The following is a 21,842-nucleotide window of genomic DNA, read 5'->3' on the forward strand; positions in this document are numbered from 1 at the left end:
TGTCAGGAAGTTTGTATAAAAAAGTCTGGTGCTTCTGATAAAATTTTAACAACATTAACCATTGTTTTTTTCTGAGTTTAGTAATATCTTAATTATGTAGCCACTCATTTATCAGCAAAACTTTCCCCAACAACTGAGTAATAAATACTGAAGTGAAACCACTATATAAGAAAGGGGATAAGGATTCCACTTCAGCTAGCATTCTCGAAACTTTTAGAAAAGTTAATATTTAAACATCATCTTAGCCATCCCACTACAGAAAATTTATTGTGAGGGCCACAGTTTGGATTTCTAATGGCTCCTGATATGAAGAAAATATATTTACATATGCAGAATAGATGTACTTAGCTCATTACAGGCTACTGGTATGTTGTGTAATATGTCATAACCTGCCACTGTAAATAACAACATTCTTTTAAGAAAATTAAAACACAAAGTTATCAAAAACTATATGAAGTGGTTAGAATAACACTTATCTGCTAGAAAACAAGGAATATCAATAGGAAAAATTTAGTATTTATCTATCAGCCTTTTTCAGAATGTAGTCCCACAACATTTCATCTAATCATCCTTGCTTTTCTTGTTGTTGTTGTTGTTATCTTCAGTCCAGACACTGGTTTGACGCAGCTCTCCATGCTACTCTATCCTGTACAATCCTCCTCATCTCCAAGTAACTACTGCTCTCTACATCCTTTAGAATCTGCTTAGTGTATTCATCTCTTGGTCTCCCCCTACAATTTTTACCCTCCACACTGCCCTCCAATACTAAATTGGTGATCCCTTGATGCCTCAGAGCATGTCCCTACCAACCAATCTCTTCTTCTAGACAAGTTATTCAGTATGTCCTCATTAGTTACATGATCAACCCATCTAATCTTCATCATTCTTCTGTAGCATCACATTTCGAAAGCTTCTATTCTCTTCTTGTTTAAACTATTTATCATTCACATTTTACATCCACACATGGATTCACTCCATACAAATGCTTTCAGAAATGACTTTCTGACACATAAATCTATACTTGATGTTAACCAATTTCTCTTCTCCAGAAATGCTTTTCTTGCCAATGCCTGTCTACATTTTATATCCTCTCTACTTTGAACATCATCAGTTATTTTGCTCCCCGAATAGCAAACCTCATCTACTACTTTAAGTGTCTCATTTCCTAATCTAATTCCCTCAGTATCACCTGATTTAATTTGACTACATTCCATTGTCCTCGTTTTGCTTTTGTTGATGTTCATCTCATATCCTCCTTTCAAGACACTGTCCATTCCATTCAACTGCTCTTAGGTCCTTTGCTGTCTCTGACACAATTACAATATCATCAGCCAACCTCAAAGTTTTTATTTCTTCTCCATGTGTTTTAATTCCTACTCCAAATTTTTCTTTTGTTTTCTTTACAGCATGCTCAATATACAGATAGAATAACATCGGGGATAGGCTACAACCCTGTCTCACACCCTTCCCAACCACTGCTTCCCTTCCATGCCCCTTGACTCTCATAACTGCCATTTAGTTTCTGTACAAATTATAAATAGCCCTTCGCTCCCTGTATTTGACCCCTACCACCTTCAGAATTTGAAAGAGAGTATTCCAGTCAACATTTTCAAAAGCTTTCTAAGTGTACAAATGCTAGGAATGTAGATTTGCCCATCCTTAATCTATCTTCTAAGCTAAGTCATAGGGTCAGTACTGCCTCACATGTTCCAGCATTTCTATGGAACCCAAACTGATCTTCTCCATGGTCAGATTCTACCAGGTTTTCCATTTTCCTGTAAAGAACTCGTAATAGTATTTTGCAGCCACGACTTATCAAACTGATAGTTCAGTAATTTTCACACCTGACAACATCTGCTTTCTTATTATATTCTTCTTGAAGTCTGAGAGTATTTCGCCTGTCTCATACATCATTCTTGCTCACCAGATGGTAGAGTTTTGTCAGGACTGGCTCTCCCAAGGCTGTCAGTAGTTCTAATGGAATGTTGTCTACCCCAGGGCCTTGTTTCGACTGAGGTCTTTCAGTGCTCTGACAATTTCTTCACACAGTATCATTTTTTCCATTTCGTCTTCATCTACGTCCCCTTCCATTTCCATAATATTGTCCTCAAGTACATCACCTTTGTATAGACCCTCTACATACTCCTTCCACCTTTCTGGTTTCCCTTCTTTGCTTAGAAATGGTTCTCCATCTGAGCTCTTGATATTCATACAGATGGTTCTCTTTTCTCCAAAGGCCTCTTTAATTTTCCTGTAGGCAGTATCTATCTTACACATAGTGATATATGTCTCTACATCCTTAAATGTGTCCTCTACCCATCCCTGCTTAGGAATTTTGCACTTTCTTTTCTTATGCATCTACATCTTAAGTGAAATGCACTGCAGAAGGTACTTCCCATTTTGTCACATATTATGGTTCATTTCTGTTCCATTCATATAAACCTCACAGGAATAACAACTAATTAATCTTTCCACCACAGTCCATATGGGCATCTTCACTAATACTTGTTCTTGAACACTGAAAGTAAGCTTTCATTGGATAGTTGGCATTATCTTGCAGCATCTGCCGCTATAAGTTTTTAATTTTCTCATTAGTCAAATAACACTGTGATCATCTCCTTTGCATATATTCAATGTTTCCATGTTATTCCCACCTGCTGTGCATCCAATAAAGCTGAGCAATATACTGGAATGGGCTATATAAGTGTTTTGCAAGCAGTCTCGTCTATAGACAGATTACAATTTAACAATATCCTTTGGTTGAACTGAAGTTTACAATCCGTTTTCCTACCATCCAACCTATGTGATCATAGTCATATTTGCTTCATAAATAATTATGAAGCATTTCACATACACGAAGGTTCTGTCAGGTGTCTACATGTAACAAGTAAATACACTGGAGGCAATGGAAACCATAAGAGCCCAAAGTTTTGAAACAAAGTTTGGGAAAAATTGATATTTGTGAAAATCAAATTTATAATTACACCACCTGCCTCATAGGTCAAACCAAGTCTCACATTTACTGTGAAAAAAATAATTTAATGACTTTGTTACAAAATAACAATTAATATTTAGGATTGTATTTGTTATTAATGTTAAGTCACAAAATTCCCATGTGTAAGCTAGTGACAATACTGCATTTTGACATTTGAAAAGTTAGTAATTCATGTGAAACTAGAGTCAAAACATAAAAGAACACAGACTAAGCAAACCACTCACACAATTATGACCTATTCCAATGCTTTATGGTCCTCATTATCATCACTTTCATTAAGCACATTTTGTGACTTGAAAGTCAGATAAAATGCCCAAGCTGGCCACTGTAGCCAAGCAGTTCTGGAGGCTTCAGTCCAGAACTGCACTGCTGCTGCGGTCGCAGGTTCGAATCCTGCCTCGGGCATGGATGTATGTGATGTCCTTAGGTTAGTTAGGTTTAGGTAGTTCTAAGTCTAGGGGACTGATGACCTCAGATGTTAAGTCCCATAGTGCTTAGAGCCATTTGAACCATTTTAAAATGTCCAATACATATCCACTAACAAAGTACTACAACTACTGCTGCACACATGATGAAACACTAAATTATGTTGGCAACCCTTTATAACAATTGGGCAGCACAGAGCAACAATATTATCCTTTGTGTTTTTAAATCAACTAGTGTACATGTGGTTAACTATATTACATAACACGAATGTTACTTAATACCTGATTTAAACTGAGCTTCCATGTGGTAATGCAGTCTGTATAAGTAAGACTTGTAAATTATATTCCTGTGAGAATGGTTAGCTATATAACATCTTATGCAGTTACATATGTATAAGTGTATATATCTGTGATCAGATTTTCAATTAATGTTTTAAATTTTTCCATGTTCTTGTTAATCTGCGGAAGAAACATTAGTGTATCAGTGCATTCTTACCTATATCCTCACTTGGTGGTACTGAACAAACAGTGTACTCGTATTTGATCCAAACTATAGTAATCCTTGTCTAAGTTAGTTAGTACTCAGTTTCTGCTTTCTTTTAGTAATTTTTCAGCTTTGATTACTCATTATTAATTTTTTAGCATGGTGCCTTCTTCAGCTTCCAATTGTTTTTACTTACATGATATTGAGAATCATACATAACTTATTGCTGGCAAACGAAAAAAAATAATCTTACAAATATTTTTAACTGCTCACCACTATTGGCCTTGGATGAGTCCTTTGAAATACCTGTGAGTATGGTTTGACCAGAATAATCAAAATTCAATATGAACTTTTATGTGAAATTCACTGAATCAGTTTGATAGGAATTTGGATGATAATGCTTAATTTTAAAATATACCTCATCTATGACATAATTCTAACATTCATTGGATGCTACAAGGCATTTTCAGAGACTAATGGCTGTTTCATTACACTTCAGTGTTGGAAGCTCATAAAAAGTTTGCGTGAATGCAGGCTTTGAAAATCGTTGCTTCCACTAGCTGTGAAATTTGTGCTGTAATTTAAATGTTGTGTGAAAAAGCACCTACAAGTGCTCTAACTCATCAGCAATTGTACTTATTTTTTAGTCTGTGAAAATAAGTAAAGGAATGGTTAGGCAAAGGTTTTGATTGACTTCACAGAATTTGTACTGTGACACAGTCACTGAACTGAGGTGTGCCAGTCACAACTGTCCTCCTACATGACATGTGTCCACATATATTTACCCATACCAAAGATAAGATGCTGTTCTTGTATCTGGAACTTTTTGACCATCTACCCTGTTGTCCTGCTCCCCTCTTGCGCACAAAACAGTGGCTTGGCAGACAATGGCCAGAAGTGGTGAGCAACTCAAGACTGTGACAACTTGTTCGGTTTCCATGTGGTGAACGTCTATGCAAAAGGGGTGAAAATGTTGGAGCAACATAGTAAAAAGTGGTCAGAAGTTCTCAACGATCATGTCTAAAAGTGAAATTGATTTGCATGTGTTGTAAATTATTAAGTCAGAACAACAGTTTTATTTATTAAGGATAGATTTTCTCAGGATTCATTGACATTCAGCTTTACTTCATAACTAAAAAACAAACTTCATAGAGATAACATAAAAACAATTTCAAAAAAATAAAGGAATAACACTTTGTGGTGAACATTACAAAATTGTACCTTTTATCAAAGCACTTTCTCTAAAAGGAAAAACCAAAAATCAGTCAAATAAACAGTTACTGTTTGACTTCCTGCACTCCAGTCTCTACATGCAACAAATTATTTCAAACTCACTCAAGTAACTTTGTCAGAAAAACAGTTAACTGATTCTTTCCATCTCTATGTTTCACCATAACTTCACCAATCAGAAATCTTTCAAAAACAGAAGCATTGGACCTCTGCACATTTTAATTGACAATGATATTCAGGGATTTGGCAATTCTAATGCACTGGCATTGTCTACATAAAGTGTTGGAGGTTGTCCAGTCATTTCAACTCATTCATTTAACAAATTACGAACCATACTAATTCTTTGGCAGCTTCATTTGCTGAAATAATTTCTGCTTCTGTTTTAAATATAGCCACCAATTTTTGTAACTGATTTTTCCATGATATTGCCACATGAGAGTACTTTGCCACACGCTGGTTGTTGAACGTCTTGTCCACTTGTGCCCAGCAAAATCAGCAGCACTGTAAATTCTCAAATTTTCTTCTCTGTTATAAATAATACCATAATTCAATGTACCTTTCAGGTATCAGAATATGTGTTTCACTCAATTCCAATGTAGTTGGTTTTTCCACAGTTTGAGCAGCTTTAATCACTGCAAAATTTATGTCTGGACAAGTTGTTGTTGAGAGAAACTGCTTCACCTTGACCATTTTCTTCATATCCAACTGGAGTTGAAATCATGTTGGAGTCTGCCCTTCAAAATCATGTCAGTATTTGTCTCATGTATTTTGCTTGACTTACCATGATCGCTCCAGCTTTATTTTGCTTTATTTGGAAATTGTCAAGGATTCTCACTGTTGTATCAAATTCACATTTTAAAGTATTCAGAAAACTGTAATTCCTTCTTTGTTGTTGTCAACAATTAGATCATCACCTATGTAAATTTCTGCATAAACTCTTTTCATTGCAGTTATGATAAAACAAACAAGGATCTGCAGCACTTTTTTTAAAATACAGCTTTATTCATGCCTCCCATAAAATGTTTGTTCCAGCAATGTGGTGCTTGTCTCAGTCCTTGGAGACTCTATTTCAAGACACACACTCAATGAGTTATTATCTTTGAAGCCTTCTGGTTGCCCCATATACATTACATCTTGAAGTATTCCATTCAAAAAGGCCTTCTTCACATCAAATTCCATTTCTTCATTAACAGCTTGCACCTTGTTTTTGTTTTCATATGAGTGCAATAGATCAGACGAACAGTTTGGATCATCGGAAAACATTCAATGAGGGCTGTTCAGATTGTCTCCTCAATCATTCATGTAGATCAGGGACAAAAGGTGGCCTATAACATTTCATTGGGGAACACCAGATCTACATCCACTTTCCTCAATGACTTTCCACCAATTATTACAAATTGTGACCTTTCTGATAGGAAGTCATGGATCCAGTCACACAACTGCAATGGTACTCCATAGGCATGAAATTGAAGTCACTTGTGAGGAATGATGTCAAAAGCCTTCTGGAAATCTAAAAATATGGAATCAATTTGACGTCCTCTGTTGTGCACAAGCCACATGGAACTTCCAACACTATCTACTAGGTCATTTCTATATATTATGAAAAGCAATGGTCCCATAACACTCCCCTGCGGCATGCCAGAGGTTACTTTAACATCCATAGATGTCTCTTCATTGAGAACAACATGCTGTGTTCTGTTTGCTAATAACTCTTCAATCCATCCACACAGCTGTTCTGATATTCCAAGGCTCTTTCGTTCATGCGAGGAACTTGCTATATCTCTCTCAACTGCCATCAATACTACTTCTTTGAATCTAAATCACATATGTTCCACTGGACACACTGGAATGAGTGGAGATTGTCTCTTAACAAGGTGTCAAGTGAATTTTTATCGGCTTATTTTAATAGATGTATGTTTGCACAACCTTTTACACCTCAGATGGGCTCCTGAACTAGTTGTTCAAAATAATTTTCTGAGAAGGCATTCACTACAATTTTGGTCAACATTTTATGCCTACCACTGATTTAAATCATGTATTTTCGTCAATGTGTCAAAGGTAGATTGAAGTCACCACTAACTATAATTATATGGATGGGGTACCTGTTTGAAATGATACTCAACTTTTCTTTGAACTGTTCAGAAACTATATCTTCTGAATTGGGAGATTAGTAAAAGGAATCAATGATTAATTTATTCCAGTTGTCAAATATAATGTCTACCCACACTAACTCACAGGAACTATCTACTTCAGTTTCACTACAAGGCAAATTGATTATTACAGCAATAAGTACTCCAGCACCAACTGTATTTAATCTAGCATTTCTGAACACAGTTAGGCCCTTTGTAAAAATTTTGGCTGAGTGTATTTCCAGCTTTAGCAGCTTTCCGAACCCATATCGATTTGGGCTTCAGTGTTTTATGTTAGTGTTTGGAGTTCTGGTTCTTTTTCAATATGGCTATGATAGTTTACAACTAAAACACTGATTGTTCCTATGTCTACTCTCTTTCTGTGTTCATCCTGTAACCATTGTAAATGATGCCCTTTCTGCACTTTCCCAAGGTCCTCTAACACACAGTAAATGCAGTGTTTCTGTGCACCTTCGCTTCTTGCTGTGCAGTACTGAGTCAACAGCACTGAGTCAACAGCACTCAGTGGATACTCTGCTGCCTACTGACTTAGTTGTTTAAATTTACCGCATGGAAATTTTTGTTTTTCTCACTTTTTTGACATATTCTTCTTCCATATGTTAGAAATGACAGTGGCTGTTATGTCCACTGCATTTTGTTGATGAATTTCAGTTGTACAAAGTTTTTCAGTAAGGAAGTTAAAACTCTGATTTTCTGCTGGTATTGTCTCCCAGAGATCTTTAAAATAATCACAGGCCTATTCCTTTCCCATCATAGAAAAAATTTGACCATTTCATATTCTTTCAGGCAACATATTCTCTTCATGTATTATTAATTCATCATTTAGCTCTACAAACAACAATTGCTGCTTAGCCACATGTGTGCTAATATCTTCTATTTCATCAGATTTTGATCCAAAAAAGTTTTCACTTAACACGTTCTAGCACTGCATGATGCTAGTTTCAAATCATGCACATAGTTTGCCCCATATTTCTTTCGTATTTTTGCACATCAACACAAGTTTAGCAGCTGATCTGCTTAGCATACTTGCTATCAGACTTGCTGATTTTGTGTTATTTTTTTGCCATTCTGCATACACTGCCTTCTGTTCACTTGCAGGTTCCTCAGGCAACACAACAGATTTGCACATACCAATAGCAATGTCTTCAAGTTCATGTGAAAGGAGTACCATAGAGATGTGTCATTTCCATTTTTCCAATTATCAGGCCCTTCAAGTTTATCAATATTCTATTTATACTCTCCATCTGTACCCAAGTTCCTACTGTACAACTCATTTCAACAAAAAATTCTTCAGTCTGGATGGAATCAACTTCCTTTTTTAAAAAAATGGTATTTTGTTCTTTTAGACATGACTTGGGCTCATAACCTTTTGTAAATTATGAAGTGTGAATAACACATATTTTGTCAGGTGACAGTCACAAACAGCTTAATTAAACTTCAAAGAGATTACACAAAGAAAATAACATTTAAAAAAATATTAGGAATAACACTTTACAGTTAACTCTAAAACATTTTTTTATTCTAATAGTACGAAACTAAAACTGCTGAAAGAAACTTTTTCTAACATGTATATATTTTTTTTTAATACAGGAATTACCCTTGTTTTTCAAATATACCTCATAACTTGCATAGTGAAGTACTTCATTTTTAAGGATATGTGGGTATATGTTGCATTTTAAGTAATATCTAAACTGTCTGATTGGTTTGCATCCCAGGTCTCTCCAGCATGATTGTACTTACAAATTTTATTCCATTATATTAATTGATATAATGTTTTGACAGATCTGCCCAAAGCCAAATGGATAATTTTATAAAGCAGCTGAAGAAATGCAGGCAAAATTATCTTTTTAAAAGACATAGGGGCATGCCTTGGTAATCTTCACCAAACATTCCTCAATTCTACTTTATAATGATGTTATAAAAACAACCTCAGTTTACTCAGTAGCCCAGTATGTTGTGGAACTGTATACCACTGCCTCCATAAACACCAAAATACATGCTAGTGGTCATGTTATTTAATTCCATTCAATCACCAAAGACACTGGGACACAGAATGACAAGGAAAACAAAAATTCTGACTATGGAGATGTTAACAATGAGAACTCTAATTTACTTCTATTTGAGAATTCCATATTACTTCTATTCATCATAGAGAAAATGCTGAGAAAGACTGAGAAGCAAAAGATAAAAGTGCAACATAATAAATCTGGTATGCCAATATGCAGCAAAGTATACAGCTCAGATCATTCCACAAGAAAAACTACAGTATTAATGTATGTTTCATGCTCTATAAATAGTTGTCCTTTTGCATACTTACTTTCTGTAGCAATGACTCCAATCCAGATTCAGAGCTTGCCTGCCCCGAAATTTCTTGAAGTTCATCTGGAAATGTGAAAACTCCTATACATTCCAACAAACGCAATGTAATAGGCTCTTCTGTAGGAAATTTATACTTCAGTACACCTTCTATTTGGAGCCAATGACGTGGTTTTAATGATGGATTACGTAAATATGTGACCACTGCCATCTAAAAATAAATATGTCTGTATGTTACTAATTGGTATAGATACACTATATATTTATAAATAAATAAGAATGATCTGGGATAAGGATGAGGAACATCATCATGTAAAAATCGTACTATCTAAATGTGAAGCATGGTTAAGATGCTATACCTCACCAAAATATCTATGGTGGGCAATATTATTGATCATACTAGAATCAACAAGCACTTGTGTTGTCTTCAGTATCAATTCATAAATTTGTTTTTATCCACTAAAGAAGGGATTTAGAGTATCAGTACTGAAAGCTAAAGATTAAGTGTCACTCTATGTGTATGGCTGATAGATATTGGACGATTACATTTCCAGCAGTGTAGTTATTTTGAATTTGTTTACAGTGCTTATAAAATTACCTCCTAAATATTACTGTTTTTGCTTACATTAATTCACATATTTTCTACAAAATGTGATTCAATATATTTTGTGCAGTTGATACTCCACAGCTACCTAGAATTTGAAGTCATGATCATTCCATTCCCCCCTCACTCACTTTCTCTCACTCTTTCCCCTCTGGTTTTTATGTGTGTGTGTGTGTGTGTGTGTGTGTGTGTGTGTGTGTGTGTGTGTGTGTGTTTGTGTGTGTGTGTGTGTGTGCTCAAAACTTGACTCTTTCCACATCCTGGTGATTTATTTGTGACATGGAATAATGTAACTCATATGAAAACAAAAACAGAAATTATCCTTGAGTAATGTTACAATTCAGAGGGAGACTACATAAACAATGAATTTTTTACTAATTACTAGAAGATTAAAGTACAGTACCATAGAAAGGAGAAGGGAAATAACTGAGGAGATACGTGGTTGTTCCAAAGTAGAAACACTGACAACAGTGTTGTGACCCCCATGCCCCTCCATACTGTTTCCAATGATGAATGACTGAGGATCATATGGTGATCAGTCGGCCATCGTGTAGTCTTCAGGGCCTGCTCATGGGGTTTCCTTTCCTTTCTTTTCCTGTATATTCTCTCCAAAGTAAAAGTTGTTTGTATTTGATGGTGTTTCCAACAGAGTACTAAGGAACGGTTTCCACTTAATAAGGGCTGACTTGTCTGAAATATGTAATGCATCATTAACTCAAGATATTTTTCCAGAGAGATTAAAATATTCCATTATTAAACCCTGTTATCAGAAAGTTGATAGGAAAGCTGTCAATAACTACCAACCTATTTTGCTACAAACATCTTTTTCCAAACTTTTGAGGTAATGTATTCTACATAAGAGCTGCTCTATTGAGAATGCTGTTTACACATTTCTCACCAAGTTTTCCAAGCATTAAATAACTACGCAGCACTAGATGGTATTTTCTGTGACATATCTATGGCACGTGGTTGGCACTCCTACCACCACCTACTCCAGTCCAGTCACTAACATCACCTATCCCATCAAAGGCAGGGCCACCTATGAAACAAGTCATGTGATTTACAAGTTAAGCTGCAACCTCTGTGCTGCATTCTATGTAGGCACGACAACCAACAAGCTGTCTGTCCGCATGAACAGCCACCGACAAACTTTGGTCAAGAAACAAGTGGACCACCCTGTTGCTGAACATGCTGCCAAACATGATATCCCTCATCTTAATAACTGCTTCACAGCCTGTGCCGTATGGATCCTTCCCACCAACACCAGCTTTTCTGAATTTCACAGGTGGAATCTTTCTCTGCCATACATCCTACGTTCCCATAACCCTCCTGGCCTCAACCTGTCCTCACCCATCCAGTCCCTCCCTGTTCCCATTCCAGCACTACACAGCTGTCATTTCACTGCCACATCCAGTCTTTTAAATTTCTTGTATTTCTCTCCTTTCCGCTACTTACCCCATCCCCCCTCCGCACCTTCTCTCCTGCCCTCTGTCTAAACTGCAACACTTGACTGTCCGTCACTCCCATCATACTATCCCTCCCACTCCCTGCCCCAGCCTCCTCCTTACCCCCACCCAGTCGCCACTCCCATCATGCATTGGTGCCGCTGTTTGCAGTGTGGTCTCAGCTCTCTGAGACTGCAGACGTGTGTGCAAGTTGCGTTTATGTGTGTGAGTTTGCGTGTGTGTGTGTGTGTGTGTCTACTGCTGACAAAGGCCTTAATGGCCGAAAGCTTTAATTATGTGAATCTTTTTATTGTGCCTATCGTGACTCAACATCTTCACTATATGGTGAGTAGCAACTTTCCTTTTCTGGTATTATTACATTCCATCCTGGATTTTCCATTGTTTGATTTTTGCACTTGGTTGTGTGAATTACAATATTCTCCTAAATAAGCTGAGATTTTTATGGGACTGAATGGAATAGCCATCCGATGGATAATGTCACATGTAACCAAAAGAATGCAGAAAATTGCACTAAGTAATTCAACCAATGTAGTCAGGGAAGATTATTCTGACTGGGAGCAATCAAGTGTGGGGTTACCCCAGGATTAGTCTTAGGTCTGCTATTGCTCCTCACATATGTAAACAATCTTCTGTCTAATATACAACAAGTAGAATTAAACAATGGAAACTCCAGGTTGGAATATCGGCAACATTAGGAAAAGATAGAGTGCTACTAACTGTAAAGATGACGCACTGAGTTGCAGACAGATACAACAAAAAGACTGTTACACATTATAATAGCTTTTGGCCAACTTCAGTAGAGAAAACACACACACTTCACACAAGCAAGTACACCTCACACACACATCACTGTTACCAGTGGCAGCTCCGACTGGAGCTGACTGACTTCCTTCCAGTCCGAGCTGCCAGTGGTAGTGATTGTGTGTGTGAGGAGTGCTTGCTTGTGTGAATGTGTGTGTGTGTGTGTGTGTGTGTGTGTGTGTGTGTGTGTGTGTGTGTGCGTTTGTTTTCTTTGCTATAGAAGGCTTTGGCCTAAAGTTATATTGTGTAACAGTCTTTTCCTTGTGCCTGTCTGTAACTCAACAGATCATCTTTATGGTCACAAGCAGAGTTAATTATTTTTGCTGATGACACTATTATTGTAATCAATCCAAGATACATGCAGCAACAGAAGAAAGAATAAAGAATGTTTTTAAAGGAACAGTGACTGGTTTTCTCTGAATGGTCTCACTCTCTATTTTAAAAAGACACAACATATGCAGTTCTGCACATACAGAAGTACTAAATCAATGTTACATGTAACATATGATGAGGAAATAATATATAGGATGGAAACTTCAAAACTCTTAAACGTAAATATTAATAAGAATTTAAACTGGAAAATGCATATTTTGGAACAATTTATTTCAGCCATGTTTGCACTTAGAATTATTGCAAATGTTGGGGAGAGACAAATCAGTAAGTTGACACAGATTGCATACTTTCATTCAATAATGTCATATGGAACAAAGTTCTTGGGTAGCTCATCTTTAATCCACTGCAGTTTAGAAATAACAGTGATGAACATAATTACAATACCTGAAGGAAAGAAATGGCATACTGAACAATACATTAAGGCTCTCTTTAGCACAAAAAGGTGCACAATGCTACAACAAAAAAATCTTGTCACTTACCCTGTGACATAAACTGTCTGGCAGAAGGCAAGATAAAATTTGAAAAAAAGGAACAAGTTACTCTTTGACAGTTCCTTCTACTCCATAGAAGAATATCAAAAAATGGAAATTCCAGGTTGGAATATCAACAATGTAGGAAAAGATGACAGCTACCTACCATATAGATGACATGTTAAGTTGCAGACAGGCATAATTAAAAGGCACTTACTCACTATCTTTCAGCCACAGTCTTCATCAGAAAAAGAATGAGAAATAAACACACACACACACACACACACAAGCAAGCACACCTCATGCACACGACTGCCAACTCTGGCAGCTTGTACCAAGTTTGGGGTGTGCTTTCTTGTGTAAATAAATGGGGTGTGTTTCTCTTTCTTTTTCTGATGAAGGCTGTGGTCAAATCCTTGCGTGTCTTTTCATTGTGCCTGTCTGTAACTTAATGTTTCAATTTTAGGGCAAGTATCAATCTATTTTTTTCTACATTATAGAAGGATATCATTCATTGTAATGTGTAAAATGTGGCAGTTATGAATTACTAATTGATGTTTGTGTGCATGTGTAAAAAAATAAAAAATAAATAAATTTATCATGCAAACAATCCATGGCACATGAAACTAACTAATATTGGTTTATTTGCAGTTCATTGGCCATACTGCATTATTGATCAACAGAAACACAAATTTTTAACGTGCCACTGTGCCTGAGTGAAATGACTTACCAAGTTTATATCATGAGATCAATAAACCACAATTTACAACTAAACATTTATATAATTATTTTTTACAACAAACTGTACAATGCAACTTCACAATCTAATTTTAACACTGCTAGTTAAGTTTCTGAATTACATAAACTTATACAGGAAAACTGGCAGTCGTATTTTATACTGACTGCCTCTAAGTGGATCTTTTCTTGCAAACCACTAATGATTATTATTACCATTATTTCAAGTGAGAATGGATTCAGCAGACTGTCTGATTTTCATAACAGACATATTAAAGCATTATGAATAGAATATGAAAAACATAATTATTAATACAGAGTGATAAACAGAATAGTTGAATAAGAGTAATTAAGACAGTTAGCTGAAATCATATCAATAGCAAACGTATATTCTATTGAACACAGAGTCAAATTTTGTTTTAATTCAGTTATTAATATACCTTATCTTTCATTAGTTCAACATTATATTTCAGCTGAGGAAGGATCAAATTTTCTGGTAATCCTTTTTCCAGTTGCAGAATGTTCTTAATAAAGCGCATTGTTGTCACATTCATTTCCTCTGGATCCAATGTGCTGAAATCAGCTTCATACCACTCTTGTATTAACTTGTCCCATTTTTCAACACTCTCCCACAGAAGTTGACGTAATTTGACATCATTAAGAACTTCATCTAAAAGTTCAAATTTTGTGATTTCCAGCTAAAAAACAAATAAGTAAATTATTAGTACTATAAACACAAACAGATGTTTAATGTATAGGCAGTAGGGAAAGGAGGGTCAAGTGGCCATGGTGTGACCAATGACCATTGCACATTTTTTGTTCTGAACAGTGCTGTTGCCTGTTGGGAAGTGGACAGACTAGTTCAAATATACATTATCATTATTGTCAAAGAGTGAAAGCTTGTTCCATTATTTTTTAATAATTCAGTTATCTGATATAAGGTAAGCAATTATATTATTCTTGTTACCTCACATCTACCTAGGCTACTCCTTTTTTATGATATCAATATGTAAACAACATCTTTTGGCCTACAACTGTAGTTCCCCTTTCTTTATTTTTGGTTGTGTAGTGCTAGCCACTGGCCTGGCCACATAACACCATAGAAAACATCCACAGCTGACAGACTGCCATACCCATAAGTGTCCTCTACCGAAGCCAAGCCAGAGACATGCAGCAATTACACTGCACTGTGCACATGCCAGGCTACAACAGCAAACTTTCGGCTGTGTATACACAAGAGGACAAGAGCAATATAAGTGTTCCTCTGTGTACCTGTTGAAATTACAGTGAATTCACGAGAGGTACCAGGGTTGCACGCCACCAGTATGCGCAGCAGACATTGGCACCAAAAATCGTGGCATTATATTCTGCCCACACACCACTTGATGTGCATCTGCATCTCACATACCCAGCCTGAAAATCCATCCACTGGAATAATTCAGGCACTGCACAGCCACTAGCTAGGCACTTGCTCTCACTCCAGACTCAACACCTGCTGCTCCCTGCAGCCCTTCTATCAGTAGCAATCTTCTCCTGGATGTAGAAACAGCAAGCCACAAGATACCAACCTAAACATCAACCTGCCTACACCTGATGGTGCCAGGCATAGACCAGACATCCACCAACACCGATTGAGGGCATCAATAGGACTATCGTGAGAACTCTATCATTTTACCAGAAGTGGATTTACTTTTCTACTTTCATGTCATAGCTGCACACTGTTTTTTGCATGCTACCAATGGAGTGTTCTTTCCTTGTAACCTGTGGACCAACTTATTTATGTGCTGTCCTTGCCACCTCACAGTACCAGGACATAAAGATTTCATAGTTCCATCAATGAATCACTAATGTTGGCATATAAACTAGAGGTTCTGGTGAAAAGGATCAGTACACTAAATATGAAGATAGTGCTTTATGGGGATTTCAATATTGATTTTTCAAAAGACAGCAGCACCAGAGATACTTTGATAAATATGACCAACACATTCAATATGATCCCCACAATACACTGCCCAACAAGATTAACAGAACGCACAAATTCCATTATTGACCAAATATTCATCTCAGGAACAAATTACAGATTCACAAGCAGAGTACTGAGCATGGGTTATAGTGATCATGAGGCACAGCTGCTGTGTATAGAAATGCCAACAAGTAGTTGCAGTTCCAAAAAAGTAGTTGAAAAAAGAACCTTTTCTGAAGATAACATTAGAATTTTTATCTCTTACTGGCGAAGGAAAACTGGGAAAGCATCAGAACAATGTCGATAGCATGTACATGAGTTTTCGGAGCATCTTTCTTCACTATTTTAATGTAGCATATCCAAAAGTAATAAAAACAGTAAAACCTAACAATAATAAGCAATGGGTAACTAAAGGCATAAAAATTTCCAGTGAGAGAAACAGATTTCTGCAATACTGTTGTAAGAAATATAGAGTAACCCAAGAATTCGCAAATTATTCAAAAGCCAACAAAAGAATCTATGGTAGAGTAGTCAAAGAGGCGAAAATTATGTGGAATGACAATTTGATAAGGAACTCATCTAACAAAATGAGATCCACGTGGAGAGTTATAAAGAAAGAAACTTGTAGTTCAGCGCCAAAGAAAAAGAATGTATCATTAACACTATAAGGCTCAAAAGTCACAGACCCAAATTCAGTTGTGGAAAATTTCAATGAATACTTCACTTCAATTGCTGAAGACCCCATTCAAGTACACTGTCAAGGACCGGTCCCAAGTTTCTCCAGCAAGTCAGTGATCTCGACTGCTTCTATGTATGTTTATGAAACAAACCCCAATAAAATTATGACTGCTTCTATGTATGTTTATGAAACAAACCCCAATAAAATTATAAGTAAAATTAAATCATTAAGCAATAAAATGTCAAGTGGTCCAGATAATGTACCTGATTTCATATTAAAAACATGAGATCACCACATAGCAAACCCCTTGACAAAAATTTTCAATCTCTCTTTAAAAACTGGTGTATTTCCAGATATTTTTAAAATAGCGAAAGTTTCACCATTGCTAAAAAAAGGTTCTTCTGAAAAAAATATCAAACTACCGACCCATGTCACAGTTAAGTTACTTCTCAAATATTCTACAAAAACTCTTCTATGACAGGCTTTTAAGTTTCATAAATAAATATGCACCTCTTACAGTACAACAACATGGATTTGGAAATTCTAAATCTACACAGACAGCAATTTTAGATTTCTTAGACTGCATTTTAAAATCCATTGATCAACATAAATTAACTGCAGGTATTTTTCTAGATCTATCAAAAGCCTTTGACGTCCTGGACATCAAAAAATTAGAAAGACAAGGAGTAAGAGGTGTAGCACATAGCTGGTTGTGTTCATACCTAAAAAACTGCAGGCAGAAAGTATCATTTCAGTATGAATTCAACAAAATGAATAATTATAGAGAATTACCAATAAAATATGGTGTACCACAGGGCTCAATCTTAGGTCACTACTCTTCTTATTTATGTGGACAACTTAGTTGAATATATGAGTCCCACGAAAACTATCCTGTTTGCTGATGACACCAGCATATTGCTCACAGTCCAGAAACTTCGCAGTCCACAGCAGAAAGTTCTATGAAAATACTTTCTGAGTGGTTCACAAAAAACAAACTCGTTATAAATACTGAAAAAACTGTGTGTGTCAATTTTCATTTAATTCATCCAACTAATCAAATGTCTCTTCAAGCACAATTAGAAAATGATCCCATAGAAAATTTAAGTGTCACAAAATTTTTGGGTCTGTTGGTCCAGCAAGACTTGCAGTGGGACACACATATAAATAACTTGTCTAGAAAACTATCATCTGTGTGCTATGGCTTAAGAATTTTAAAGGCTACAACAAGCAAAACAACAGTACTCCAGGCATACTAGGCACAGTTCCACTCACTAGTCTGATATGGGATCGTTTTCTGGGGATACTCAACTCACAGTGTGAAGGTTTTTAGAGTGGAAAAAAGAGCTCCAAGAATAATTTGTGACCTTAAAAAGATGGAGTCCTGTAAATCCCATTTTAATGAACTTGGTGTTCTAAATGTTCCAAGTTTATTAATTTCTGAAACTATCTTGGTCACTAGGGACTACCTCCTGAAAACAGGCAAACTGCTACAGAACAAAAATGTACACAGCTACAGAACCAGAGGGAAATCAAATATACATCAGAAATATCACAGAACAACCACCTATCAGAGGAGCATAATTAACATTGGTGTAATACTACACAATAAGATACCAGAGGAAATAAAAAATGCTACTCATCTAATATTTAAAGCTTAACTAAAGGCATTTCTAATAAATCACTGTTTCTATTCTGTCAGAGAATTTCTGAATACGTAACAAAATTAACTGTAATAGGTACCTATTTTTAATTTGCCTACTATTTTGCTAATACTATGTATTATTGTAACTTATCTTTGACCTGTCCAATATGAATTTTACAATTTGTGCTGTATGATAAAACTGGGCCATTAAAAAATCAAATCAAATCAAATCAAACCATGCGAGAGGGGAATAATGGCTACACTATTCAACAGAAAAAAATGGGCAAGGTCTCTTTACCCCATAAGAGTTAGTTTCTAGTGAGTTATTGTTTCTAGTGAAATATTTCAGTAAAATTTTCATTCAGTGTTTTAACTTCATTGAGTGTTCCAGTGGCTGCTTGAATTTTTGGTTTTAGCTAATAATTTTATGAAGTTTTGTTGGTACTGGTATTAGCTGCGGTGTAGTAGTATTAATACAAGTAGTTGCTTTCATAGTAGACAGAGAATTTAGAGACCCCTTTGTTATTTCTATAAATAATTCTACTGGTGTAACTGAACTTAGGTAGAGTAGACATACGGTTTTTTTCAGTAACTGTAAAATTTTACCATGAATGAGAAGTGTGGGCTCTGTCGTAAGTTTGTGAGTAGTGGGTTACGGTGTGGGATTTGTTCAAAGTATTTTCATTGGGGGGAATTCAGTGGGGAAGCCAGTGGGTATTCTAGTGAGATCCTCTCCTGGGAATGCAGCATCTGTAGTAGAAATAAGCAGATAGAGGAGCAAGAGCGTAAGATCTGTGCCCTTCAGGTGCAGTTACAACATGCAAAGGACAAACTAGATAGGTTGAGGAGGGTGTGGGGTGATGGGGAATGGGAACTGGCAGTTGGCAAGAAGGCAGCTATGAGGAGGAGGTATTCAGACAGTTATATTTTGCATATATGCAATAGATTTGACCAACTGACAGAGATGAGTGAAGAGGAGCCTCTTTTAGCTGTAGATGTAGGGAACATGCAGCAGTCCTCAGAAGTTAGGAGGCATAGGTCAGTTACGAAGTCTAACAGAAAGAAGAACGTTCTGCTGCTAGGTAGTTTACACAGTAGAGGTGTGGACCAGCAGTTGCAGGAAGTGTTGGGGAGTGAGAACCATATCACCAGCATTGTGAAGCCTAGTGCAGGGTCGGCTCAGGTGACTGACAGCTTAGGGGAGTTATGTAAAAATTTTATGAAGGAGGATCAGGTAGTGATAGTGGGTTGAGCAGGGAACAGTCTTGATAGGGATGGGGAATATGATGTTGGCGGTGACCTGGTAAAGATGGCACTGGTGGCACTAATGTGCATTTCGTGCAACTGTTTCAGCGTCATGATCGCCCTCATCTTGACGCTGCTGTTGGGCGCGTTAACATAGGGCTAGAGAGGGCACTGATGGCAGACGGCTTGGGTCACATTTCAGTCGTGTCAGTTGGGTCTATCAGTAGATCGGGTTTCACTAGGCATGGCCTGCAGCTCAATAGGTATGGGAAGGGGAGGCTGGCAAAGGTTATAGGTGACAGTGTAGTGGGTGATGGTGGGATCACTCATGGGAAAATTCGTGTGGTACTTGGTGTTACGAGCTGCACCTTTTTTAGACTGAAGTCAGCTGATAAGTATACCTGCTTAAAGGAAGTCCCTCCAACTAAAGGCTTACATTTAGAGGAAGTCATGTTTCCAAGTAGAGAAGGAATTAGCATATTTCATCAAAATATAAGAGGTATTAGAGATAAAGTTAGTGAACTGCTTACAGATGTTGACTCTGAAATTATTGGTGTATCAGAGCACCACTTAAATAATTTGACAATTCAGAAGTTTCCTTTACAAGAATTCAGATTAGCTGGCTGTTTCTCAAGGAGTTTGTTGCAGGGTGGGGGAGTGGCTATGTACATAAAAGCAGTATTCCATTTGAGTCCATAGACATATCGCGACACTGCACTGAACAGATATTTGAATGTTGTGCAGGGGAAGTTGAATTTAGTGAAACTAAACTTCTAAACGTTGTTGTTTATAGGTCCCCTAACTCTGACCTCAGAGTATTTCTGCTCAAGCTAGAGAGGGTTCTTGATTCACTTTGTAAGAAGTATCAGAAATTAGTTATATGTGGTGACTTCAATATAAATTAATTGTATATGATGGTGCAAGAAAAAAGATGTTGGTAAATCTCCTAAATTCATATGATCTGATGCAAACTGTGTATTTTCCAACTAGGGTGCAGGGGAACAGTAGCACAGCCACAGACAATATTTTTATTCATTCTTCATTACTAGATGGGCATGTTGTTGTTGTGGTCTTCAGCACAACAACATGCCCATCTAGTAATGAAGAATGAATAAAAATATTGTCTGTGGCTACTAGATGGGCATTCTGTTAGTAAAAGGGTGAATGGTCTTTCAGACAATTATGTACAAATTTTAACACTAAAAGGCTTTTGTACTCAAATGTCACATATAATTACAAACTATGTAGGAAAGTTAATCCAACAGCAATAGAGAGGTTTTTAAACCTTGTCAAGGAACAACAGTGGCAGGACGTTTATAGTGCTGATAACATAGATGATAAATGTAATGCTTTCCTTAACACACCTCTCATTCTCTTCGAGAGTTGCTTTCCATTAGAACATTCTAAATGGGGTACTAGCAGTAATAGGCAGGCCAGGTGTCTGACTAGTGGGATAAGGATCTCATGTAGAACAAAGCAGAAATTACATGAAAATGTTAGAAGTAGTCACAGTCAAGTGATAGTAGCACATCACAAACAGTATTGTAAGGTGCTTGAAAATGTTATTAGGAAGGCAAAGAGCACGTGGTATGCAAATAGAATAACTAATTCATAGGATAAAATAAAACCATATGGTCAGTTGTGAAGGAAGTGTCTGGTCAACAGCACAAGGTCGACAATATAGTCAGTTCGTAGTAAAAAATATATGTACAGTATTTAACAATCATTTTCTGAGCATTGCTGGTGAATTAAATAAACATTTAGTTTCTACAGAGAATCATATACTTTCTTGGCAAATGCCTTTATGAGATTGATGTCTGAAATACTCCCCTGTGATACAGACAAGGGGGAGATTGAGTAAATAAATCACTTAAGACTAATGACTCTCATGGATATTATGGAGTGCCTAGCAGAATATTAAAGTACTGCCCTGCACATGTTAGCCCTGTATTTAGCTATATTTTTAATTTTTCCTTCAAGAATGGTGTTTGCTTAAATTATTTGAAAAGCTGTCTATGTAAGGGTAATTGATCATTTTATTTCACATGATTTGCTATCAAGCATACAGTTCAACTTTAGAAGTCGTTCAACAACTGAAAATGCTATATTCTCTTTTCTATGTGAGGTACTGGATGGGTTAAACAAAATGTTTTGAAAGCTAGGCCTATTTTTTTATTTAATTAAGGCATTTTATTGTGTTGATCACAAAATATTGCTCCAGAAGTTGGACCATTACAGAATATG

At 36.6% G+C, this 21,842-nt stretch overlaps 1 protein-coding gene across 1 annotated transcript in view; it reads right to left on the minus strand.

The window, feature by feature from the left end:
* Positions 1-21,842, minus strand: part of LOC126260454 (dynein axonemal heavy chain 6) — a 1,163,459-nt gene that overhangs the window by 831,570 nt on the left and 310,047 nt on the right. Inside the window, exons 52-53 of the mRNA XM_049957783.1 lie at positions 14,510-14,767; positions 9,602-9,811 (exon numbers count right to left, since the gene is read on the minus strand). Of these exons, the coding sequence (XP_049813740.1) occupies positions 9,602-9,811; positions 14,510-14,767 (468 nt within the window). The remainder of the gene's footprint in view (positions 1-9,601; positions 9,812-14,509; positions 14,768-21,842) is intronic.

This window comes from Schistocerca nitens, chromosome 5 (genome assembly GCF_023898315.1).
Source record: "Schistocerca nitens isolate TAMUIC-IGC-003100 chromosome 5, iqSchNite1.1, whole genome shotgun sequence".
Lineage (NCBI taxonomy): Eukaryota > Metazoa > Arthropoda > Insecta > Orthoptera > Acrididae > Schistocerca > Schistocerca nitens.